This window comes from Cyprinus carpio, chromosome B4 (genome assembly GCF_018340385.1).
Source record: "Cyprinus carpio isolate SPL01 chromosome B4, ASM1834038v1, whole genome shotgun sequence".
Taxonomy (NCBI): domain Eukaryota; kingdom Metazoa; phylum Chordata; class Actinopteri; order Cypriniformes; family Cyprinidae; genus Cyprinus; species Cyprinus carpio.
The window spans coordinates 15,024,508-15,044,450 of NC_056600.1; the positions used below are offsets into that span (position 1 = coordinate 15,024,508).

General features: G+C 38.3%; 1 protein-coding gene across 1 annotated transcript; it reads right to left on the reverse strand.

Annotated features, from left to right (window-relative positions):
* Window positions 1-3,058: 3,058 nt before the first annotated feature.
* Window positions 3,059-12,626, reverse strand: LOC109059541 (leucine-rich repeat-containing protein 17-like). Its single transcript, XM_042722154.1, has 4 exons — window positions 12,438-12,626; window positions 8,370-9,218; window positions 5,416-5,571; window positions 3,059-3,520 (listed from the first exon to the last, which is right to left on the reverse strand). Exons 2-4 carry the CDS (start codon window positions 9,112-9,114, stop codon window positions 3,108-3,110), a joined length of 1,314 nt encoding a protein of 437 aa, XP_042578088.1. The 5' UTR covers window positions 9,115-9,218; window positions 12,438-12,626; the 3' UTR covers window positions 3,059-3,107.
* Window positions 12,627-19,943: the final 7,317 nt, after the last annotated feature.

Below are 19,943 nucleotides of genomic sequence, written 5' to 3' on the forward strand. Positions count from 1 at the left end.
AGTAACTGAAATGCTGCAGTTTTTTTTAAAGTTTTTTTTTTAATCACAAAAAATATTAAATGTAAGCTGTAAAGGTCCTTTACATTATACAGCTTACGTTTGATCACTTTTGAGATTATCGCCTTTACTTAAGGTGCTGTATATTTGGGCATACCATATATTAAATGTACTATTATCTGGCAGATATTGAAATCACACATCGGTGCCAGCAATAGTCAATTACTCGCTTTTTTTAGCCAATCAGAAGCCAGTCTTCTCGCACTTCCGGTCTTTGTTTGGAATTTATGTTTTTGCTCCCTGAATGACGTTTAGGTTGTTATATGTAACATCAGTTGTGTCCCAAAAGACATTCTGTACACTATGCACTTACACTGTGCACTATGAATTCTACCATCTGAATTAATTTTAGGTTGTTATTATAAAGGTCATTTTGTCATCCACCATTAGAGCCTGATAGCCCCTCCCCTTCCACTATGTAAGGAAAGCTAAAAATGTTTATAGCATTTTTTAACATTATAACCTGTTATCTTAACTCTTTTTAAGTCTTAAAGGGATAGTTCACCCAAAAATGAAAATTTGATGTTTATCTGCTTACCCCCAGGGCATCCAAGATTTGAGTGACGTTAGGGCCTTTCGCACCGCTTTAGTTCCAGAACTAAATGTACAGTACTAAAGTACTGGGACGATTCTGCGTGAACTATTTCCCAGTACCATTTAAAGGGTTGCATTCACACTGACAGTGTGTACTAGTAAGTGCCAGTCGACAGCGACATCATTTGTGCATGACGAAAACTAAGAAGAACAATGTTAACAACAGGAGGATGGAGGACGCTGTGATCGGAGCTGTGTTTTTGTTGCAACTCGTGGGTTGCACAATAATGGACATGGAATGTTGACGTATACGTAAAGCGATTGAAAGAACGGAAAGGAGGAAGAATCTCCAACAACAACTGGCAGTGCTACATTTGCTACAAGTACCTGCACTTCAGCGTTCATTCATCTATTGCTGTTCTCCATACTTGCGAAATAAGTTGACACAATGTTTACACAGTGTTTTAAGTCATGGCAGGTGAGGCATTTTTGTACACATTTGGCCAGTCAATGTCTACTTATGTCACATTTTATGCATTTAGCAGAGACTTTTATTCAAAGTGACTTACAGTGCATTCAGGCTAACATTTTTTACCTAACATGTACCCTGGGAATCAAACCCACAACCTTTTTCACTGCTGATGCAATGCTCTACCACTGAGCCACAGGTAGTACCAGTTGTGCTGGTTAGACCCTGCTCCCAAGTAGAAGCTAATTTGGATCTCGAAAAAGGCAGTCCGGTACTAAAATCTCACCGAGTTCCGGTGGTGCGAAAACACCAAAAAATGGGTAGTTCCACAATTAGTTCTGGTACTATGAAAAGGTTTCCGTGGTGCGAAAGGCCATTTTGTTTCTTCAGTAGAACACAAACAAAGATTTTTAACACAAACCATTGCAGTCTGTCAGTCTTATAATGGAAGTGAATGGGAATCATGGCTAAAACATACAATAAAACAAAAAAAAACATACACAAACAAAACCAAATTAAACAATGCGGCTCATGATGATACATTGATGTGTAAAGACACAAAACAATCGGTCTGCGCAAGAAACTGAACAGTATTTATATCGTTTTTTTACCTAGGATTCACGCAATGTCAAAACTGTTAGAACTCTCCTGAGTGCGTTCTCAGCAGCAGACGTGTGAGGCATGCTGAGAACGCACTCAGGAGAGTTCTAACAGTTCGGACATTCCGTGAATCAGAGGTACAGTGATGTTTCCCATCATTGTGTAAATCAGCTTTCCATTTTCCAGTAAGCCTCTGTGGAAAAAGTAACAACACTCACTGCTCTCATTTTCTGCTTTGCATTGTGGGTCACAGTATGATGGTAGGTATTAACTCCCACTGAGAGCCTAACCAGCACCTCAGTTTTCACTTACTCAGGGCATTTATCACTCAAACTTCTCATCAGCTCTCCAAGTACAGGAACACCACCTATGTCCCAGTGATCCAGTTTTTCTCTTAGTTAAACCAACTATTTGAATCTGCTGTTTGAATTTATAACTCAAAAGATTAAAATTAATAAACCAAGACAGACGTCGTGAGAAGTAGCGAAAGACCAACACTTCTCCTTGTTTAAGGCAACTGAAGAGGAGAACGGGAATCTAAGCAGAATCACGCCACTCGGATTTAATGCTGAAAACATCTGTGCTGCTGAAAACAGTTATGAATTAAAAGGATGAGCTCTTTATTTATTTATTTTGATTCCCTGCCATGTTTTCACTCAAATGCATGGAGTCCCCATATGGCCCTCCACTTGAACTGCAAAAAATTTTCCCCAGATTTTTCACTCATTGCATTCTCTTAAAGCAGTGACATACAGTGACATGTAAACTGCAGAACCGTAATCTTCTCGCATCTGTTTCTTTTCAGACAGGATGGAGATAAAAATGGGGCTCTGGAGAAAAACTGCAGTATACACTTGCCCTTCCCCCTCAGAAAAATGCCTTTCTAATGTTTCAGTCACTTATGGCCAATGTTCTCTAGACATATACATCATCACAGGACTGACTTCATGTGGATATACACGTACGCCTCTATGAACTTTACAGTTTCTTTTTATGCTATATCTTGTTGGAGAAGTGAACTTGTGGGCTTTACCATGTGTGTAACACTAATGTTGGTGCCTTGCATGGAAAAGGAAATTGTTTTTATGCTTACATGTGGAAAAAGTTTATGTGTTGTTGCATTTTGAATTGTGTCTAAATAAAAAATTCACAACATGGGGCACTATATTTCGCCTCTTCAAATTTGGTTAATGGACAAACATAAGACTCATCAGTGAATAAAAAAAAAAATCTGTATTTTATTTATCATGATTCAATTTACAAAATGACTCATTAGAAATACTAAAAAATACGTAAACATCAACTTCTTGATTTCTGATTGGACTGAATAAATCTGCGAATGTGATAGCATATTAAAGTTTTATCTCTCACACAGTCAGAATTTTGCTGGGAAAATGATTTGTTCATGAAAAAAAAAAGAGTTCCCAACAGCATCACAGTTTCCATCTTAAGTCAGACGGATGATCTCAAATTTCTTAGGCACGCTGTAAGGTATGGGCCCCAATTCATCTATCTGAGCTGTGAGCTCCTGAGCTGTGATGCCTGCCGGGTCAAGGTCAGGGACCTGGCCCAGCTGCATGTCTTTAGGACAGTCTGCGTTGTAGGTCTTGACATAGTTTTCCACCGGCCAACCACGAAACTCTTCTGGTTCACTGCACACCAGACCTGTGTGGGACACACTGGGGTGGTGCTTCAGCCAATAGATCAGGTAATGAATGTTGTAATCACAAATCCAGGGGTTGTCCTCCAGAAACAGTCTTTTCAGGAAGTACAGGTCCTCCAAAACGCCATATTGAAAATAGCGCAGGCTGTTGTTGGACAGGTCCAATTCTCCCAAGTGCAGCAGGCCTGTAAAGGCAGCTACAGAAAACAGAAAAAGCAGTAAATAGATCAACAGTCTCTTCAGATTTCATTTTTAAAACCTATAAATAGTACTTAGTATTAAATAAATCAGGTTATTTCATTAAGACTCAAATAAAAAATAAAATAAAGTAAAAAAGTACAGATTATACCATAATGAATGCATTATTAATGGAATTTTTGGTTATGTGTTATTGTATATAATTGATTTTATTTACATACTGTTGATATGGAAAACCAGAACATTCCTCCAATAAGAGGATAGGACTGAATGAATTACACCTCTTTTGCACTGAAGTGAGCTCAATCTGCCAACTAGCTGTGTTCTCACTGTGATCTCTGAACTGACTCAGTTCAGTTCACTGAATCAGTGTTATAGTCCCTCTAGGGAACCATTAGATGACACACCCTGCTGCTCTGTTCATTAGAGCCCAACTGACTGCCATTAAGTGCATTTTTTAGGGAGTCTAAAAAGGCTTAGATGCCTTATAATTATAGCGGCATCAGCAAGTACTTCGTTTTTGTTTGTATTTCTTTCCATAGTGAGAGAAAAAGACAAATGTGAATTCTGTGTATAAACTTCTGAGGAAGCGCTTTTGAGGTAGACTTAATTGTAAAAAATGCAGGCAGGGAAATGCAGTGGTCAGTTGATTAAATATATGCCATTTCTAATGACTTTAAGGAAATTTGAAATGGATTTGCTTTAAAGCAAGAGTTGACTGTAAAGTACCTAAAAGGCTCTGGAAATAAAATTATAGAAAGTCAAAGAGATTCAACCCTTCTTAAAGACTTATATCCCAACACTGAAGTTATTTTATGGCTTTAAATTGGAGATTTTCAACCTTTACAGTTCAGGGAATCCAAGTGTATATATAAAAAGCTGTACTGTCTTGGTAACTCTTTTATAATGGACATCATTAAGATCATTTGCAAATGTTCATTCAAATCATCACAGATCCCACTTGTTGACAACACAGGCTTGAACAGGCTAATACACACAATCTTTTTTGTGTTTCATGGAAGAAAGATTACAGGACTCCTACAGCTGCTAAATGTGTCTGCTCAGCAAGAAATGGCCTACCGATTTTTTTTACAAGCAATTCTATTCTGTGAACCCCCAGCTCTTTTGCTCTAATTGGTAAAGGCTTGAAAATGAGCATGCTGAGGTTTATTGCTTTCTCCACAATAACAACTCTTGATAGCTGTGCTGCATACCCTTACGAAAAAGAAGTTTATTCAAGTGTGCTATTAGTATACTTCTTTTAAACTTAAAATAGGAAAGTATGCTTTTAGTTTACTTTTTATGTACTTCTCAGAAATGGGATTTATGTACTTCTCAGAAATATACTTAAAATGACATTTATGTATACTTGACTTATACTTACAAAAAGTCAAAATATACTTGAACTTTACTTAAGTATACTTAATAAAATAAACTTGAAGTATACTACTTTTTGGTAAGGGTAGTTGAGGCACACTTTGATTTCTCTCAATCTTTATTCCCAAAAAACTCATCATTTACTTAAGTTCTTTCACCAACTCAGTCTTTTGACAAATTATTGTATCATATAAGCCCTTCAGTTTAATGTAGAGGCCAGAGTCGATTCCTTCACCACTATTCATGCACAAACAAAATGTTGCCTGTTTTCCAAATGCAATGGAAAGGAAAATGAATGGTTTCTAGTTAACCTTTCATGAGTTCCCCAAATGGTCTCTTTTCATTCAGTGCCTGACAAGATGCTTTAAAACTTTAATGTCAGACTTCTTTTCAATTGAGACTCATTCCTTGTCACTTATTGTATTGCTGTGCCAAACATCTGTTTCCTGCACTTTGTACAACAATCAAATATGTATATGACTTGAGGACATGATTTGGTTGTGTACCATTGGCTTACCGACGTCGATGCTTTCCAGACTGTTTCCACTCAGGTTCAAGAGCTTTAGGTCTTTAACGTTTACATACTCCTTTGGTCTCAGCTGCTTGATGTTGTTTCTGGATAAATCCAGTCTCACAATATCCAATGGGATGTCAGCCGGCACTGTTTTAAGGCCTACGGAAGAGAGAGTTGAATTACTATAATTATGTAGGCCTGTTGGAAAAGGTAACTTCATAATTAGCACAATTACACGTTTGATTGACATGTGCATTCGGCAACAAATGTTACTTCGTTTTGAGTTATTTTGATTCCCAAGGGAATATTGTGTAATTGACAGTGTGCTTACAAAGCACTTTGAAGGGCTTGCTGTATTTCCAAATGATTCCCAGCAGGCTAACCATACATGGAAACATCTGCTATGACAATTGTTAGAAGTTCTGTACAGTTGGTTCCTCGTTGGTGGTCTGCTAAAGTCATTTTCTCAGACACTTATGACACTGATAATGGCATTCATACTAACTAGTATCTGAATATGGATCTTAAATTATACACAAGCAATGATCGTTGTGAAGAAGCTTTCTGTTTATTTTGGAAATCTCTGGGCACTCGAAAGTTCAACGCAACACTTTGGATGGCTCCAGCAAACCGTGTCTGGGTATATTTATTTATATTATCACAGAGAGAGCTATTAAAATCGTACACATGGCACACGTTTGGTGGTAACTCTTGAAACTCTGCGAGACATAACAGTCTCTGTGATATTCGGAAATGTTATTGTGGGACTCGTCTGCTTGACATGTGCGAAAGCTATGTGGCATGCAGAACTGATACAGCTGCACTTCCTGCTTTGACCTGCCAGAGCACCTGTTTTAAACCCTAGAGTGCCTTCAATGAGAGATCTTGCTCAGATTTTACATTCTGCTTTTGTTCTGCCACCTATATAAACACAGATTTGATCCACAGTTACTACTAGACTAGATATGACACTGTTTTACAGTGTCTCTGGGATCTGGAGATTTCTGAATTGTACCCAAAGAAATTAACGTGCTGTAATTTTTGTAACTAATTCAGGGAAAAGCCTTCCCAGAAGTTGAGATCACTGATTCTTGGCTCTTAGTTCTGTGCTCTTGCCATAAGATTCCTGCATGTGCTTTCTGTGATTAATGCTGACAAAAGAAATAGCCATTTATCCCTTAGGTCCCCAGAATGGATGATGTAAAGCTACAAAATTGTGATTTTCTTTTTCGAGGGAGTGATTCAGGATGCCTCCCTCAGCTCCAGACTGCTGACTCACTATTTCTGACAAGCAGAGAAGTCCAAATCCCACAGACTTCAAAATTCATCTGACTTCATTTATTTCACTTCATTTGACTGTTTTCTATCACACACGTTTTGCTTGCCTCATCTAACCCTGAAGATTTCGTCTTTGGCCTGGCAGTGTATCTCATCTTGTTCTGGATGTCGGAGCACATTAAGCTAGTTTTTCAAAATAATGAACCTCGCTTTACAAGATGAAGAACTCAAAATTCATGTGCAGAAACAGAGGGCTCCAGAGAAGAGAAAAAAAATCTTGCACCGACAAAGAGCTCTTTCATAGATAAATGCAGAATTATATCCGTCTTCCTTGAGTGAAATTTAAATGACACTTTCTTTGTCATATCTCACAGCCATCACTTCATCAGAAAAATACCCCTCTTGTCCTAAGTCCTTTCTTTGAAACACTATAAGACATGCATAAGACACAGACCAGCACTGTCTTCATATCCCCATGGAGATCTGCATGTATAGCCATAGTAATGTGGTATTTCCTATGCTTTTGGAAGAGAGTTTTTTTTTGGCGACCGATTCACAAAGGGATTGATTTGTATATGGATTTTACCGTTGTTTTGCAGACAGCCTTTTGAAATATTACACTGAGATTCAAGCTTCAGAAAAGTTATGGTGCTTGATAACAGTCAGAATATGGCATAAATGTGTCTCTAGAGAAAAGTCTCCAGATGTTGAAGCTGGAAAGATACTCACTGCCTTTCCGCTAGTTCTCTGCATCTTATATTTCATGTTCCCAGACATTTGTTCCACTCTGCTGTGAATTAGAGTAACTTACCACATGCTGACTCAGCTATCTATCTATCTATCTATCTATCTATCTATGAACTTTAAGTTGTCTTTTTTTATTCCAATTTTTCCTCAAACTGACACCATGTCTCAGCATATGTATGCAGGAATTGTTTCTTAAACACTATAGATGAAAAGCTGCTTTACACAATTAAAGGGGAGTGTCTAGGGATTTGAGGAAAGCATTATTCATTGTGTCAGTGTTTATTGTGGAATAAACAACACTTTGCCCTAACTGGTACTGCAGTGAAACCACTTCATCATTTCAATTTGCTCAAAGAAACCACACATTTTCAAACTAACCCTGTTCATCTTTCTGTCAGATTTAATTACTTAATTGCATTTCATTTGGCAGCCTCCTTCACAAATCTTTTCACATTCATGTTTCATACAACAACTATGTAAATGATTGAAAAATAATTGTGCATAATTCAATAAACTGATTAGTATATTAGTAATGTCAAGCAGTTCTTTCTTTCTTTCTTTCTTTAAGTTTTTATTTGTTTAGTGGGAATGAATACTAATCATAGATTAGAGTACTTAGTAAAATCTCTTTCAGCCAACCGAATCAGTTTAATGGACCAAATTTTTCATGATACCACTGTTGAGGTCACACAGTCAGCCAGATATTGCTCAAGCTTTCTTGGTAACCCCTTGTTACTGGACACAACATAAAACAGAAAATACTGTGTGCACATTTACCATGACCATTATAGTCACCATGGTTTGCCAAGTCAATTGGGAATCATTGGATTTTCCCAAACAGGGTAATGTGTTTGTTTCTTCACAACCACAACTTGATTTCACTCCCACTTCTCCCCATATGTCCCTCAAAAAGTGAGCAATAGCTTTCTCACCTCTGTTCCTGCAGTCCAGACGGGGCACAGGGTGAACGTAGGTGTGGCATAGAGAGGTTGCATCAGACATTTTTTGGGAAGCCGGTAGGAGTTGATTGTCCGGATGCAGGATCAATACGTTCTCCTGCTGAGGGGTACACAGAAGCTCTGCATCCAGCTTCTTCAGTTGCCTTCCCAGGAATCCCCTGGGCTCAGCACAGCGTGCGTAATTGCCGATGTTACGGTTACTGGGCACTTGTATGAACCTGACCAGGCTGTCCAGCTGGCAGTCACACCTCCAGGGATTGTCATGTAGTCGCAAGTACTTGAGTTGTGGGATTGGAATCAGCATGCCTTCGCTCACCACCTGCAGACGGTTGTGCTGCAGCAGTAAAGTGGTGAGTCTGCTCAGGCCGTTGAAAGCTCCTTCCTCTATGCGGGAGATTTCGTTCTGCTGGAGATCCAGACTCTTTAGGTTTCGGAAGTGACTGAAGGTGTTGTCTCGCAGCACCTGGATCCGGTTCCGTGCCAGCAGCAGGTGGTGAATGTCCTCCGGCCAGCCCAACAACACGGCTGTCAGATGGCGCTCTTGGCAGTCAAAGAACTTTTCCCCATTGACAGTACTTTCCTTGCAGTCTGCAGCAAACCGCTTGGTGGTACTTGACCGGTTTCGACTCCGCATTCGGCGTCCTTTTCCACCCTTTCGTGCCTCAGTTGCCCAGACCACCAGGCTCAGCAGCAGCAGCAGACCGCAGAGCAGCCGCATGGCAAACAGCAGCAGCTGGGTTAACCAGTCAAGTAGATTCTTAGTGTAACTTCAATAAACCAAGAGCTTGCTTTAGTCAGAACGAGGGGGCACAGCTGCAGTCCCTGAGAAAAGGCAAACAAAATGTAAATAACTGCATCCCCAAACAGAGAGAGAGGACATACACGCAAATGAATAGCTGTTAATTCAAAACAAGTAAAACCTCATAGGACTGTACTTATTTTAAAGCAATGTTGAAGGTTTAATGCAAGTTAAATTCAATCCACAACATATCATTTAGTGTTCCCTTCTGTGAAAATGTATAGTTTAGTCATCCAAAGGGTTTAAATGCCAAAATGTGAGGCTTATATTTTTGCTAAAGCACTTACATCAATGTTGCACACACATTGACAGAAAGGAAGTTTGGAGCATTTGTACACACATATGTGTGCCAGTCCTATTACATCATCCCTTAAATCTGTTGCACTGCTTACAAATCCTCACCTGTGACAAATATTAACCAAGAAATTCATTAACTTTAGATATGTTGAATTGATTTTGATTGGTTGACGGGTTGGTTTTTCTATAACAGCACTGAAGTAGTTCCAGATTTTGATCACTTTGCCACATTCTTTCCAAGTTAGTAACCGTAGACCATAAAAAGTAGATTTACACAGCCTGAAATAAACACACTATATAGACAAGTACGTTTAGTAACTGTGATACAGTTTAGTATAGAATAAGCACTGAATTCTTGAAATCCACTTTGTGTCATGGCTGCATTTCCACCTTTGTTGTGCATTAATGTTCAACAATTTAATAGTCCATCATAAATTGTTCCTTACTTGGTTCCTTTCATTACCATATGTCGAGGATCAATGCAGCATAATGTTCTAACTATAATTAAAAATGATGCAACATATTTGGATGGCCGCTTTGCCTAGTGATTGCATAAAAACAGAATGAATTACAACTCGATTTCTGGCATAATCCCTTTTATAAGCCCACACCCTGCTATGTCAATGTTTGCCTTGTGGGGAGACATGCTGAATTTTTACTATTTAATAACAATTACAAATAAATCCTAATTTCCTACATGTTTTCTCTCAGTTTGCTAATGCATTAATGTTATAATTACCTCCCATAGACTTTGCATGAGTCACCGTGCTGTGTGCTTTTGCAAAGACATATATAAGCTATTTGTTGATTGACTTCTTCAAAAATATGAAGACTGTGTTTCTCTAGCACTCTCAAAACATTGTGCTGTTTGTTTGAGTAGTCCGGCGTAGTCCGTTGAGTAATGTGAATGGAGATGAATAGGTATGCTGACAGATAGTTTCATAAACTATAGCCTTCTTTTATGAATCAGCAGTTTGCTATTTAAAGCACGCTTTTAATTGGCTAACAGGAGAAACAAGAGTGAACTGGAAGGGCAGTGTTAGTAAAAAAGCTCTAACTTTAACAGGGATGCTGTACTTTACTCATTCTGTTTGTGAAAAATCTATAAAAAACTGTTGTGTGACTTGCCGTTGAACCATTTACAGCACTCTCACTCATTGGTCCTCCTCACTAGCAGATAGCATTGAAATTCAGCAATGCATTTTGAGCTTCAGGGCTTTTCCTGCTTTTCAAGACACTGTAAAACAACTGTAAAACAGGTCTTGGCAAAACTTGTACCTCTGACAGGCAACATTCTTCCACTCTATAGTCACGTTACGTTGCTGTGCAGCTATTTTCACAGATGTTTCATGCAATTAAATTGTTAAAATTGTATAAGCAGGAACAGTTGCATGTTCTCTCTTTCCAGTGATAAAACAGCTATGACTTCATGTGAACATGCTGTGTGATAATCATTGAACTTTCCTGCTTTTTCTTCACAGACGTGTGCACTTATGTTATGCCAATGGAAAAGGTTCTATATAGATGCAATGCATTCCTGTACAGATCAGTGAAGTAACAAGCCTTTATATCAAGATTTTTTTAAAAAACCTTGTGATCTGATAGACATTCATTCATATAGTACTTACTCAAGCAAAACATTAAATGCCACTTGCGTTGTTAACCAAATAATTTTCTTTAGAATTTTCAGAATTTCATATAAACGTTTCTAAATATAAAAGCTTTTGCTAGTTGAAATCTATAATGTAATTTTGACAGTTATAAAAAATTGAGTTGAGTTCACAAGCAGATTTTTGTACTGTTAAGATATAGAAACAATTAAGTTGAAAGCTTTTTGTCGATTTCTGGATAGAAATGTTATATTGAAATCACACACACACACAAACTATGATAATCTGAGGTATAAAGGGAGTCTGTGAATAGATATGCCTGGGATAAGCTCTGCTAATGGAGTTGACATTAACAGGAAACAGTCAGCACTTCAGGTGAATGAACTGGCATAATGCAATCCTTGTGCGAGTCACAGCCTTGGTTTACTACAATAATAGAAGGAAAGAAGAACCAAGGGATGGAAAGCTTCAATGGGGAACGGAGCAGAACGCAGGCACTGTTCACTGTCCAACATGAGAGAGGGAGTGTGTGTTTTCTTTTCAACTCCTTTGTTTTTTATATTCCATGCCACCCAAAGTCGAGGACACCCAGCATGTCCAAAAGAATGCTCCTGATTATTTCAGGTCCAGAGATAAAGACCTGAAATAATTTTGGTTTAGAGACCTTGAGAAGAATTTACCCCCCTCCCACACCGTATAGACCCCAGTTATCAACACAATGTGTGTGTGAGAGAACATGCTTACATGGCCAGCAGCGCTTAATTAAAACCATTTGAACTTCCTGCTTGAGGAGGAAAAGACAGTTTTTTTTTGTTTTGTTTTTTTACTTCCATCAAAGTGTTTTCTTTTTTACTCAACCCTTAAAAATCAAGTGGTATAATTATTAAACCTCTCCTTTTAAGTGAAATTCCTTTTTTAGCACACATATTTAAGCAGAGGAGCTTTATGACTCACATAGACATCAATCAATACTTTCCTGTCCAGGCTTTTTTTTTTTTTTTTTTTTAAGAAGACCACAAGCATGCATTTCAGAATAATCACTCAGTCTTTCTCCTCACGTTTTTGCTACTTTCTTGAACCAGCATGCAGAGTTGAACAGTGTGTCTTGAGCAGAGACACAATTGCTAAACAAACTTTTCACACAAACTGACTCCAGTCTATGCCCAAATCCCTGCCAAAATTAAGAAGGCAGGAAGCATGCAATTCCTCTGTTACAAAACTGCAGTCGATTTAAGAGTGCATGACTTACTGTACATCCATGTGCACTGGCATTGCAAGAAAGATTTCCCCACACACATGCAAACATGCACACCCATAATATAAATCCTCAGATACCTGTGCACAGGGAAATGCATCCAAATCTCATCCAATCTGGATATGTCCTGTTAGCTGATCTTTAGGTCCTGTCATGAGCTTTGTGCGGCACTGGATGCCTGAACTCAGCAGTCTGACTGTATCTGTGTGTGTGTATGTGTATGTGCATGAGCATATGTGTGTGTGAGGCTCAGTGCAGCCCCCATGCTTGTGCCTGGTTTTAAATTACACGTTGCGTCTCTGTGCAGGCGAGCAGACCCACATGTCCCTGTTACAACTGTACCGCCTCCAGGCTTCCAGCACATGAGGCTCTGCATCAGTCTGATGTCAAGAGACTCTGGATGAGGCAACCCCATTCAAACGATGTGGAAAGTATCTTTCTGGACTTGTTTTAAAGGGGTAGTTCACCCAAAAATGAAACATGTGACATGACATCTGGCATAACTCCATTCATGAGGGAACTAATTTTCAATGAATCAGTTCATCCAGTTCATAAAAATGTTCACAAATCAAATTTATATGGTTCTTGAGCTCACTAGAGTTCGAACTCAAGCAATACATTATTAAAAATTTCTCCCCTTAAAGAAAGAAAGTACATCATACAGGTTTGGAACAACGTAAGAGTGCATAAATGATAACAGGATTTCAGTGTTTGAGTGAAATATAACTTGTGAAGCAGAAATGTTGGCACATCTGTCTATCATCTTGAGCAACTTGTCTTTGAGAACTCTCTTGCATTTATTATGCATTTTACATTAGTGCTCATAGTTGCATAAACATGAAACAAATAAAACTGAATGGCATCTTGCTTTGTAAATGAAATGATGATTGAAGCACTAGGAGACTTGCTTGCTTTTATCTCGGGCATGGCCTTGGGACTATTTTTTTTCTATGTGTTTGTTGAAGGGATAGTTTACCCAAAAATGAAAATTTGATGTTTATCTGCTTACCCCCAGGGCATCCAAGATGTAGGTGACTGTTTCTTCAGTAGAACACAAACGAAGATTTTTAACACAAACCATTGCAGTCTGTCAGTCTTATAATGGAAGTGAATGGGAATCACGGCTAAAACATACAAAAAAAAAAAAAAAAAAAAAAACCTAATTACACCTTGCGGCTCATGACGATACATTGATGTGTAAAGACACAAAACAATCGGTCTGTGCAAGAAACTGAACAGTATTTATATCGTTTTTTTTTTTTTTTTTTCCTCTGATTCACGCAGTGTCCGAACTGTTAGAACTCTCCTGAGCGAGTTTTCAGCAGCAGGCAAAGGCACGTGAGGCATCTTCTTCTTCTTGCTTTATGGCGGATCGCAGACTTATAAATGCATTACCACCACCTATCTCTCAAATGGACCAATGACACTCCTAATTGAGTTTGTAGATAGTGTCAGTGGTCCACTTGAGAGATAGGTGGTGGTAATGCACTTATAAGTCTGCGATCAACCATAAAGCAAGAAGAAGAAGATGCCTCACACGCCTGCTGCTGAGAACGTGCTCAGGAGGACGCACTCAGGAGAGTTCTAACAGTTCGGACTTTGCGTGAATCAAAGGTTAAAAAAAAAAAAAAAAACTATATAAATACTGTTCAGTTTCTTGCACAGACCGATTGTTTTGTGTCTTTACACATCAATGTATCGTCACAAACCGCAGGGTTTAATTTGGTTTTGTTTGGGTATGTTTTTTTTTGTTGTTGTTTTATTGTATGTTTTAGCCATGATTCCTATCCACTTCTATTATACATCCCCTTTCACACTGCGATTCCGGAAAATACACGGGTAATGTGTCCTGGCAATTGTTCCCCGGTCGCTAGATTTTGCCCCTTTCACACTGCCAGTGATTACCCGGAATATGTGCGTGCATTCACACACAACCCGTAAAGGTCCCGTGAAGACACGTGACATCAGGGTGTGACGTGTAATGTACGAGTCGAAAACGCTAGGCATGTTAACTTTCACTTAAGCTGGCGACCGATCTCAGCTTCAACGCGGAAAGTAAGGAACTAACTGATCTCTGCTTCATTACAGTTTGCACATATTTGTTTCATCGCGAACGTTGATCTGCCTTCAAAACACCCACTAAAAGAGTCGCGCAATAACGTGCGTCATCACTACGACACACCCTTTATGGCATTAGTTCTAGCTTTTGTTCACACAGTGCTCGTTCCGGGACTGAACCCGGCAATGTTACTAGGTCCCCAACCCGGGATCAATTCCGTGATGTGTTTGCGTTCACACAGAAGGTGACCCGGCAATGTTCCAACAATTTTCCGGGTCCAACGTGCAGTGTGAAAGGGGCTTAAGACTGACAGACTGCAATGGTTTGTGTTAAAAATCTTCGTTTGGGTTCTACTGACGAAACAAAGTCACCTACATCTTGGATTTTCATTTTTGGGTGAACTATCCCATTAATATCAACTCATAAATGAACAGCACTTACCTGTATTACTGGGCCCCTGCCTATAGAAACACGACCTGCCCTGCAGTGAGGACTTTGATGTGTCTGTTCCCAGAAGACATTTGTATCTGTCTTTCACTGAACTAAATACGGACAGTTCCTGTATTTTTGTGTTGTTTTGTAGTTAAAATGTTTAAAAAGAACAACCCTAGAACAACTGGTTTACCTGAAAATATCAGATAAAAAAGTTATGGCAATCAATGCAATCTTAAAAAGCTTATGGAAATTTTTAGTCAGTCTGATTTTTTTCTAGAGTACTTATTTTTTTAAAATTACTATGTGAGTTCAATCTCTAAACATATCTTTGTTCAATCGTCAGTTTTCTCTACTGTTGTTTTTTTTTTCAGGCAGGCTCATTTTCACAGTCTGGTCCATTCCAAAAAATCTGTCCTGGAATAGGTTTTATAGCTAGAACGCATTGACCTTTGGGGGGTAGATAAAATTTATCTACGTAAAAATGACTGCCAAATCTTTTACTCTCAGTCTGCCAGCAGTTTTAATTGTGGAGTATTCATTAAAATAAAATTCTTATATCTTAAATAGTAGAGCATGGCACTAACAAAGCAAAGGCTGAAGGTTTGATTCCCAGGGAGTGCATGAACTTATAAAAATGTAAAATGCCAATATAGATTATGAATCTTTATTTTCACAGTAGCATTGCAATGTAGGGTTATCCAGCCTCCAGGTACTGGAAAAAAAGTTGCGTTTTGTGTCCAAAACGAACCTTGTTACCATTAACAGTACAATAATAGGCCTACTAAAACCTTAAAGTTACCATTACATTTTCAATCTGACTTATGTTTATGATTTTTGTCTCCAGATGTGTTTTTGACATAAATAGATGTTTGATCATTCAGATTTTGACTTATTGAGGGAGCAGCTGTGTATCATTTGCATTGTGTAGTTCAATGGAGGACAAAGACAATTGTTCATGCAAAAATTTGAAAAGATAAGATCAAAATGTTTTATCAAAACCAAGTTGTATTTTTGCAGTTAGCCTTTATGTTTCTCAGTGAGAGAGAGAGGAAAAACTCACATACTTTTCTGGCGCTTATTCATGAGCCGAATGGATCTGCATTGTGTTGTTGCTGTTGGCATGGATACAGTGCTTCCATAGGGATATGATTAATTTGTATAGTCTGTATTAATAGTCATATGCGATTATTAAAATATACTGAATTCTGGAAAATTCCACAAGTAGACAGTGCAAGAGCATATTTATAGTAATGGATAATTTAATGTACTGTTATAATTACTAATGTGTAAAAATGCCCTGTGGGTTTAAACTATGGCTGCTTCCCACATGGAATGAAAAGCTGATTCCTGATTTCACCGCGTTTCGTTACACAAGACATGATGTAATCAAACATGCACTCCCAGGAATAGGAACATTTTGGCATGAAGATAAATTCGGACATTTTCCTCAAATCGTGTTCCTGAACAGGCCTAGACATTGCCAGTACAGCATGTTAAAAAATGGATGTAAAGACTTAGACTTAGATAATGTAATTATACATGCATCACTTGAATTTTTGACCAAAAGATGTATTGTTGTGCATTTCTCATGTTTGCATATTCACATGTTGCATTTCCTCTATATTAGCAGAAGTGTCTGGCCTTGAAAGGCGATGACAGATCGTTTTGTCTGCCCGCAGTTAGAAAAATGTCAGTCAGATTCACTAACATAAGAGCTTAACTTTTGGCTACAGCTTTCTGGATGAACAGGAACCATAATTCCAACCAGGCGAGTTTGCATTGCATTATGCTAAACTTAAAAACTTAATAAAAAAGAAAAATAATCAGGTCAGCATTTGTTTTAAATTGATCAATTAGGCACAGAAAAATGAATGCTTGCTTCTCTTTCAAGCTTCTCATTTCTTCAAGTATTTGATTAAAAAAACAACTATGTTTAAAAATAAGTTATGTTCTTTCAATGGCTTAATTTATGGTTGGATCATGTGAGGTACTGCAAACAATAACACATTCTTTGAATTCGTTTGGAGAGAAATCCTTCATGACTATTTATCTTCAAGTCCAGACAAAACAGTTTAACCAGAACTAAAAACATAAAGTTTATGTAAAAAGACAGCAAGTACTGGTTCTTCCAGTGATTGAAATGATGCAGCTGCTGTGAAGGGCATTACGCAGACAGAGTGGACTTTGGCATAGATTTCAGTGTGTCTCCATACACTCTATCTACCATGAACAAAGAGTCCATATCCAAAAGTATTGTCAAAGCTCTTTTTGTGTGTGTGAATGTTTTTCAGTGAACAACCTTTGTTCGAATTTGGTTGGCAACTATAGCCAACTGGCAACAGATCTACTGTACCTGTTTCTAGAGCCGTTCCTCAGCAATATTTGTGCCAACATGCTTTCAACTTCCAAATTCAAGGTTCCTGTTACAAAGCATTTCTGTTGAGAGGTTGAGACATAAGATGGTTCTTCAATAATCACACCTTTATGTAGACGCAGATGTCATTCATACGTAATGGCAAATCAGGAAGACATAATTTATTAGATCAAAGCTTAATTTGAGTTTTCCATCAATTCTTACTGAACATTACTGTATTTATGCAGCTGTTGGGGATCATATCTCAGCAACTAAAAAGGCTCCCAGTTCAGCTGTGTATATGTATCACCAAGCTTCACTTGTCACCTATTTCTTTTTTTTCTTCTTCCTAAGAGTGAATGGAGTAAATGTGTTTTTCTTTCCTAAAGTAAAGGTCATACATCATGTGGACATCTTAGCCTTGCTGAAATTTAAAACAAAGATTTTGTTGGTATTAGAATTCATAGTTAGCAGATCTGTTCTGTTTAGGAGATGATTTCAAGGTGAAATTTTTAATCATTGCGTTGGTTTTAAGAAATACCCCAAAAAAGAAATTTCTGCAATCATTTACTCACTAGCATGTCATTCCAAGATGCTTTCTTACTTCTGTAAAACAAAAAAGATTTTCAAGTATTTACAAATAAAAGGGACTGGAGATTTCTGTTAATTGTAATTGTGTGTAAAATATCCTTTGTGCTCCATGGAGAAAATAATATAATACGGATTTGGAATGACTAGGAGATGAGTAAATGATGACAGATGTATTTTCTTAGAAATAGCAGGCTTTCATATTTGATCAGCAGGAGCACTGTAAGCAGGTCCAGTTCACCAAGACTAAACTATCGTCCAGTGCAAGGAGCATAAAATTGGTGTGATATGGTCTCGTTTGTGACTACCCATGAGGCATGGAAGAGAGAGGTAACCCAGCATACAAAGAATTACAATAGTTGAGTCGTGTAGAGATAAAAGTGTGAATAACGCTTTCAAAACTTTTCCTGCTTAAAGGTTTGACATTAGCTAACCGACAAATATGATAAAAACTGGTACTAACTATTGTGTTCATTTGTTTATCTAATTTGAGACTATTATCCATTATGCTACTTGAACTTTATTGCTAGAGTTGTCATGACTGACCTATTGTTTGAGCTTCACAAAATGTTTAATCATCCAGAAACATTCTTAAAGTGGTGCTATTATGTTTTTTCACTTTTTCAACTTTAGTTAGTCTGTAATGTTGCTGTTTGAGCATAAAAAAGATCTGCAAAGTTACAAAGCTCAAAGTCCAGTTCAAAAGGAGATATATTATTTAACAGAAATCACTTTTCAAAAACTACAACGAACGACTTGTTTGGACTACAACGCATATTTTCTGGGATTTGTGATATCACAAAGATCGACAAATAGGACGAGACCTGGTTGAGCTGCACTAGAAAAGGCAATGAGTGTTATCACTATGTCGGAGATGCGCTAGTGTTCCCAATAGAGACGAGTTTAGAGTGGTTACAATCATCCGGGTTTAAATTGCGCTCAAATTGATTTGATTTTGACGCAATATTTACACTGAAGCTGACAGGCGGCTATGGTAAGGGGCATGACATTTCCTGACCAGGTGCCGAGTGGAGCCAATCACAACACAGACTGGCCCAACTAACCAATCACAACACAGACTGGCGTAGCTTACCAATCACAGCGCATTCCGTATATCAGAAGGCGGCCCTTCATTTGATGCAGGAGCTATTCGAGCCGTTCATGGGAGAGAGGTGTTGTAATTATGGAAAATATGTGAAAAATATGTTTTTTTGAACAACCTAGTATGAGAGCCTGTTCTAGTACACCCCCAAAACATAATCAAGACCTTGTAAAAGAGCATAATAGGACCCCTTTAATAAATCACAGGATAAAGGGACCAGATCTTTTTGTCTTTCATTTCTCACTCCAGAGCATGTGTCTACAAGTCTGGATGGATAAATGCTGCATGGCTCAGACTCCAGTGAAACTTGTGTCTGCTAGTCAGTTTTTTTAGAGATGGAAAATATCCAAGGACAACAGCATCCACAAGGAAGTTTAAAGGGGTCATATGACGTTGCTAAATAGAACATTATGTTGTGTATTTGGTGTAATGCAATGTGTTTATGCAGTTTAAGGCTCAAAAAAACACAGTATTTTCCACATAATGTACATTATTGTTTCTCCTCTATGCCCCGCCTTTCTGAAACGTGTCAATTTTTACATCGTTCTGAAAAGCAAGGTGTATGCTGATTGGCCAGCTATCCAGTACGTTGTGATTGGCCGAATACCTCAAGTGCGTGACGGAAATGTTACGCCCCTTAACATACTGTGATGCATGTCCCAGCACGACGAGACAAAACCAACAAAACCCATTACAAACAAGGCATTTGTTGCATCCAGTGGGGACATAATTACTGATTATAATGACTTACGTATTGTGCGGCATAAACATAAAACCATGACTGCATTTGTGATCGGAGAAATGACAATCAAAAAATGCTCTACACTACACTGCTTAAAATTTGCGTTTGGCAAATTCTTTACATTTAAAAAACAACCTTTGAGTATAGACCCATTTTAGGCTAGTCTGCAGGTTCAGGAAACAGTCACACAGCGTCACACACTGAAAAAAAATGCATCACACAGCGTAACACACTGCAGGCTTGAGTGAGGTTAGAGGTTAGAGAATGGCACGGCTGGCGGATTCGAAGTAGGACACATGTGACAACC

Excerpts from the sequence above, each read along its gene's own strand:
- LOC109059541 (XM_042722154.1), bottom strand. The coding sequence starts at position 9,114 with ATGCGGCTGCTCTGCGGTCTGCTGCTGCTGCTGAGCCTGGTGGTCTGG. Across the intron at positions 5,572-8,369 it reads TCTGGACTGCAGGAACAGAG|GCCTTAAAACAGTGCCGGCT; the intron begins GTGAGAAAGCTA and ends TCTCTTCCGTAG. Across the intron at positions 3,521-5,415 it reads TCTGGAAAGCATCGACGTCG|CTGCCTTTACAGGCCTGCTG; the intron begins GTAAGCCAATGG and ends TGTTTTCTGTAG.